The sequence below is a fragment of the Sciurus vulgaris genome (assembly GCF_902686455.1).
Source record: "Sciurus vulgaris genome assembly, chromosome: 14".
Taxonomy (NCBI): Eukaryota; Metazoa; Chordata; class Mammalia; order Rodentia; family Sciuridae; genus Sciurus; species Sciurus vulgaris.
In genome coordinates this window covers 16424166-16431116 of record NC_136475.1, presented here as the reverse complement: position 1 = coordinate 16431116, position 6951 = coordinate 16424166, and the positions used below count along the sequence as shown (strand labels likewise).

Sequence of the window (6951 nt, the reverse complement as noted above, 5' to 3'; positions counted from 1 at the left end):
ACATTGCCTTGAACTTCAAGACCATTGTACTTAATGTTGTTATCATCCCTGTCCAAGGCTTAATTGGAACATTTGTGTTCCCAATAAGAAGTCATTAATCTACCAATTAATCACAGCTGCTTGGTTGCTGCCTAGAATGGGCTTTCCTCTGGGAAGGGTACCAAGAAATGTGAGACAGCAGCTGCTAGGAAATTACACAGGTCCTGAGTAGATAAGCCCTGTTCCCAAATAAATCGTGCTGAATCTCAGGTAAGGCGTGAAGAGCAACACCGGACGGGCTCCACCCTGGCTCCATCTCTGCCTGGCTAAGAGATCTAGAGAAAGGTACTTACCGGTTTCCTCATCCGTAGAATGGGACCAAAGAATTTAAATTTCCTAGAAGAAGGCCTGGCATGGATCAGTACCCGTGCTTGCTTTCTCTGTTATCAGCATGGAGAGAAGGCACAGGTTCTGAGCAGGAAGAATCACCCCAGGGAGCAGCGGAGGTATGCTTGAGAGTTCAGAAAATAGGAAGAAGGGCAAAGAGGTGGTGGGACATGTGCTGGGTAGGTTCATATTCCATAGGATAAGGAAGGAAATGGCAGAGTAGGAGCTGCAGAGGTCCCAGTAGGAGTGAAGGTGTAAATGAGGTCTTCTAGAGTCATTCGGATCAGTGCAAAGTCTTCTGGGAAAGGACAATAGAAGCAGCAGTGGACACGCATTTGAGGCCAGGGAGGTGGGGGCCTTGAGTGACAGAGTAGGAGCTTTGACCGACTTCCTCCTGGTCTGCAGGTTTTGGACAGCACCAAGCAGAGTGGGCTCTGCATTACTCTGAGAAACGTAGGGCACACGAGGGGCGATAGGGGGTGTCCCATGGTGGATCAATCTGGCTGTGGCTCCCCTCTCCCAACATTCTCCCTGCTCTACCTGCTGCTCTGGAGCATCAGCCCATTGCTGGAGGACTGTCCCAACTCCAGGAGGCCAAGAAGAGACTCCCAGTGTTCCTTCTCAGGGCACATGACAGAGGTGGTGGGCACCATCAAGCAGAGGCCAAAGGCCTGGACAGGAGTAGAACCGAGTTCGGCGTGGTGGTGGTGGGGGGTTCCTCAGTGCAATTGCTCTATGAGGCTGAGAGGCGGGCAGAACCGGGAGGGAGACAAGACCCCAGGCCTGGCCCCGACTGGTCAGGACCTCCACGACGAGGCCACTGTCACCCAGCCTGGTGCAGGCTTAAGGCAAGGTCGCGCAAGGAGAGAGACAGCCTTGTGAAACGCTGGAGGTTAACGTGCCGTGAGGGTATTGGTGTTTCGCAAGGGCCTGGCACGTTTGCCGAATGATTCTGGCTGGCTGCCCAGCTCTGCGTTTCCTGTTCATAGTTCCCCAGATGTGTCACTGCCGAAGGATTAAAGCCCTAAGCGTCTTTCACAGAGGCGTCACCAAGAGCCCACTTTCTCTGAGTCGCCTGACAAGATATGAGGTGTCCTTCTCATGTGACACAGACCCTGACCCAGAGCTCTTTGGGAAAGGGGGAGAAAAAGATTAGCAAAACTGCCCAGGACTGACTTTGAAATGTGCTTTTGTTTTTAATAACCAGCATCAGCCCAGCAGGCTTCATTTGTGGGAAGAAACCTGCTGGATTATCCTGAGAGCCGCCGCTTCCTGCCAGGCTAGCCATTTCCAAATGCCCAACCATGAACAGAAACGGTAAGATGATTAATTGCACACCCCACTTTAATTTTTTGGATGTGGCTCTGTATGCACATTTAACCTTCAGGTGTGTGTATGGCCACATTAAGAGATCACTTGTGATCACCTCTGCTTTATTTTATGGGAAACTGACCAAAAATACATGGGAAGTATAACTTAATGCTGCATACTACTTATAAATCATAAAGTTATATGACTTTTGGAAGTATAGAGGGTTATAAATGAAGTGCATTATAAATAAGATCCTCTTATAGTGCTGGTGTGAATGTTAGAATTAAGACATATATCACTTTCTACTAAGCATCTACAGTTTTAGAGGGGCAAAATCTCACTTAAAATTTTGCTAAAGGCTTAACAGACTTAGTTATAATGCATTGTGATCCCAGTGACTCAGGAGGCTGAAGCAGAAGGATCACACGTTCAAGGCCAGCCTCAGCAATTTAGTGAGACTGTCTCAAAATCAAATAAGAAGGGCCGTGGTAAAAGTGCCCCTGGATTCAATCCCCAGTATATAATAATAATAATAATAATAATAATAATAATAATAATAATAGAAGTTACAATGCATTGTGTTGGCAAGACTTATACTTGATTCCTTTGATAAAGGCTTAAAATGTAACATGAAAAGCTCAGGATGGACTCATTGTACGAAGCTTTGTGAAGGTTACGCGTAGATATAAAGACTGTGCCCTCTCAGAGGAGATTATAAACTCTGCATTTCTTGTTGGACACCTTCACCTCCATGATTCCCAACAGTGTTGTTGTGGGAAAGAATAAGAAAATGGGACAGATCAGGAAAGATTCAGGGAAGGAACTAAGGGAACAAAATGAGGTTTATCACTCAATTCGATTCAGTTTATAACTCTCTACTGCTCTTATGCAAAATGCTGGTTTCCCCACTGTTTGTGAGTGTGAATTGCAGGCTGGTGGGGAAGGATGCTCCCAAAGGAGCAGCCAGTGGTGGCCAGGTGTGGCAAGTCACCAAGAAACAGCTGGAGAATAACGGCGGGTGTGTCCGGTGCCAAGGATTTCTGTTCACTCTAAATGTGTCCATCTGTTGGAAAAAGGAAGATGCGATTGCCCAGAAAGACAGGGGAATGCTTCCTGAGATGAACCTGACCTTCCCAGTGCTACATGCAACTGATCTTTGAACCCATGAGCCCTATTTGCACAAGTCCAGTTAGTTTACTTGGGAGAGAAACTTGACAGCCAGGGTGAAGGCGCAGTGGAGACCCACTTTTTAAATATGTGCTTCAAAAATCAACACCAATAACACATGCTCATGGTCAAAAATAAAATTTAAAAAAGAATATGTTTAAGTAATCTAAAAAGATAAGAATAGGAACACATCACTATGAGAGAAATTCTACAGACTGAGCATCCCTCGTCAGAACATCTGAAGTCCAAAATACCCCCAGCTGGATTTCAGAGCTCTTCAGGTTGTGGGATCAGGGATGCTTAATTAGTAAAATCTATTTCAAAATTCCAAAATCTACAAAACTCTAAAATCTGAAACACTTCTGGTCTCAAGCATTGGATGAGAGATACTCAACTATACTAACATTTTGGTGGGTATCTTTTTCTCTGAATATATTTACATTTTGTCCTGTGAATGCTGTTTATTCCATGCATTTACCTCTCATTAATATATTGTGAGCACCTTGCTGTGGCAATGAATTTCTTTTCACCAATGCTTTTAAATTAGATTGCATAGATATTGACCCATATTTGATTATTTACTTTTCCATTATTAACAGTTTGAAAACTAACATCCTTGCCGCTACAGCTTTGAGTCTCTTCACGAATATTCCCTTGGGATAAATTTCTAGAGGTGAAATTGCAGGGTGAAAGGACAGGAGAATTTTTAAAGCCCTTGAACTCTGCTGCTAGACTAATCCTGGGCATGTGCTACTAATTTATATGCCCATCAGCACTGCGGGAACACCATTTTCTAACATGTTTATCAGCATTGGGTTTTACCATTAAAAAAACAAAACAAAACAAAAAACTTGTACTCACGGAGATAACTGGCAAAGGCTATTTTATAGTCCTGGTTTACTTTAAGGAAACCCTTAGTAAAATCTTCTGGCTTCTTATTTTGTCCCCTGGTGTTGGGCTTCTTACGTTTTTGGTTACTCATTGCTAAAGCGATCGCCTTTTATCGTAACTCGTGTCAACCTAATTTCTGAGGTCTGTGGCCTCATTTGAGGTCTCTCAGAAAGTGTGCTGAGCGTGACAGAGACAGAGGCTTTTGCTCTGACTTTGTTCTGATGAACCACCTGGGCTAAACCTCACTTTTATGATTTTTGCCCTGTTTTTGGTTGTAATGTTTCTAGAAGTTTGATGCAGTGCTACCTATCTAGAGTCCCAACTACTCAGGAGGCTGAGGCAAGGGGACAGCTTGAGCCTGGGAGCACGAGATCAGCCTGGGCAGCATAGTGACACCCTGTCGAAAGAGAGAAAGAGAGAAAGAGAGAGAGAAAGAGAAAGAAAGAGAGAGAGAGAAGGAAGGAAGGAAGGAAGGAAGGAAGGAAGGAAGGAAGGAAGGAAGGAAGGAAGGAAGGAAGGAAGGAAGGAAGGGGAAAAAGAAAAAAGAAAAGGAAAGAAAAAAAAATAGAGAGAAGGCCTGTTTTATCCATGCCCCAAAACAAGATAGAGGATCCTTTTTTTCTTAATAGAAAAAAAATGCAATTGCAAAATTGTTTTATTATTGTTGTTGTTGTTATTACTACACACTGAGTATCCCTATCCAAAATGCTTGGGATCCAAAATGTTTCAGATTTCAGAGTTTTTCAGATTTTGAATAATCGTGCAGATTTTACTGGTTGACTATCCCTAATCTGAAAATCCCAAATCCAAGATGCTCCAAGATTTCAAACTTTTTTCAGCATGTTGGCACTCAAAAAATGTCAGATTTTGGAGCATTTTGGTCTTTGGTTGTTTAGATTACAAATGCTCAACTCGTATAGTTTATTTATAGTGTATTTTTTGTGTACGTGTGTGTGGTGCTGGGGATTGAACCCAGGGCCTTGTGCTTGCGAGGCAAGCACTCTACCATCTGAGCTGTATCCCCAGCCCCGGTATAGTTTATTTATAATCTCCCCTTCTATAATGTATAGTTTCTGAAGGGCAGCATGCTGAAACTTTGGTGATGTCTTCCAGTTCTGAACTTGGAAAGTGTGCATGTTTGTGTGTGGGTGTTTATGTGTTTGGATACATGTGAGTATGTGTGTGTTTGTGAGTGTATGTGTTTGTGAGTGTGCTTGTGTTGTGTGTTTATGCACACCTGTGAGTGACAACATACTTCTTGGTTCTTAGATTCATCAGCAGCATTTGGTGTGTTCCAGAGCACATGGAATATTTTAGATTAAAAATGGTTTTGGATTTGCTAGTTACTTATTCCACTTGAGTCTGGGACCATGTGCCACACTCTTCACACTGTGTTGTCATCCCTGTGCCTTGTGCTGGTCCCTGGTCTGACAGTCTGAAGGACAGGGACAGGTTTCATGTGTGTCTCCCTCTCCAGGGGCTGGTGTGGGGCCTGACATCCTTAGTAATTGCTTTGTGAATGAGTCAATGTAAGGGAAATACAAATATGTTTCCCCAATTCTGCAGAGAAAGGAACATTCCCAAACAGAATCACAGATGATTTTAAGACTCAATCCAAATGAAGGGCTTTTTTATTTTTATTTTTTGGAGCAAATGGATTGTTTAGTTTAGATGGATTTCAGTTTCTAAGGGGTAAACTCCTAAAAACTCTGAATGAGTTTTATTAAGCAAATGAAGGCAAGACATGGTAATTCTGGCAAAATGGAGAACACAGTCTTTTTATAAGGACAAGTCTCCTGGAGGTGGTGAGAATGTGAAAACCTTTAAGGGAAGAGGAACACAGACGTTTACTCTGACTGTAAAAATCGGGGTCAAACTGACATTTAAGAATAGTTCAGACTCAGTTCTGAATAATAATAATAGCTAATACTTAATAGAGTATTACTATATGTGAGACCTGACTCTGAAGTACCTCACATTAACATATAAGTAATCTTTATTATCCTATTCTGCAGATTAGAAAACAGAGGCACAGAGAAGTGATTTGCCTGAAGTCACATGAGTAGGGAGGACAGAACTGGGATTCCAAGTGCAGAGTCTCACTGTGGAGCTCAGGGGACACTGAAGGTAGGTCTGACTGAAATTTAGAGACAATGGCGTGTGGTTGGGGGCTGCTGCTGATGTCCGTGCTGCTTACTTGGGTCTATCGTTACCACCACTGAGTCTCCCTTAAGGGCATTAACTGTTCCTGGTTTTTGACATATACTATCTCACGTAATTCTTACCATCTTGCAAGGTTGGTGCAAGTTGAGCATCATTAATCTGAAAATCCAAAATTTGAAGCTTTTTGAGCACCCACACAATGCCACAAGTAGAAAGTTTTACACTGAGAAATTTTGTTTCATGCACAAAATTATTAAAAAATATTATATCAGATGACACGTGTAAGGCATAGGTGAAACATAAATGAATTTTGTATTTAGACTTGGATCTCATCCCAAAGATATCTCATGTATGTGCAAATGTTCCAAAATCTAAAGGAAAAAAATATCAAAATCTGAAACAGTTCTGGTCCCAAGCATTTCAGATAAAGGATATTCAACTGATATCATCATCTAGGGACAGCCATGCTGAGACCCCGAGAAGTTCAGCCATATTCCAGTTCTGGGGCCAGGCATGCCCAGAGGCTGAGAAGTTAAGTGACCCCAGATGACATCTAGTGATGAAAATCCATCAATCCACACCAACTTTCATTTAGCCTCTAAGAATCGGTGCCACATTGTCCTGGATAATTGAGTGCTGTGCTGATGCCCTTGGTTCTTCCATCCAAAGGTGCTAAGCGTCCAGTTCTGCTGCATTTGGAGGTCTGAGCCTGGAGACTCAGCCAAGTCGCCTGGCTCACTTAGAGGTTAGGGAGGGCTCAGTTTCCATTTCCCTGAATCTACATGGGTCAGTGCAAAATGTTCAGACCCAACCCTCCCTGGCAGACCATCCAATTTACCTTGTCAACCCAGATACGATGATGTTTAAAATACGTGGAAAAACTTTACTTATACCTCCTATCCACTGAGCCTCCAGTTTTCACCAAGGAAGTGCGGAGTCCGTCTCAGAGGAGGGTGGGGTGAATGTGGTGAATACTGGCTTTGGAGAGGAGGCTGACTCCATTTTCTCCTGGGTAACTTACCTACCTTCTCTTTGTTAGTTGTTTCAGTTATA

At 43.1% G+C, this 6951-nt stretch overlaps 1 protein-coding gene across 4 annotated transcripts in view; it reads left to right on the top strand.

The window, feature by feature from the left end:
* The first annotated feature begins 1358 nt into the window (after positions 1–1358).
* IL1R1 (interleukin 1 receptor type 1) overlaps positions 1359–6951 on the top strand; it is a 71615-nt gene continuing 66022 nt past the window's right edge. Inside the window, exons 1-2 of one of the 4 annotated variants that reach the window (XM_079110602.1) lie at positions 1362–1683; positions 5751–5862. Coding sequence is in view for 2 of the 4 variants with exons in the window: in XM_079110604.1 (XP_078966730.1) it covers positions 1661–1683 (23 nt within the window). In the remaining 2 variants the exon portion in view is untranslated. Of the gene's footprint in view, positions 1684–5750; positions 5863–6951 lie in introns of all 4 variants that reach the window. The other 3 variants (XM_079110605.1, XM_079110604.1, XM_079110601.1) reach the window with 3 other exon arrangements.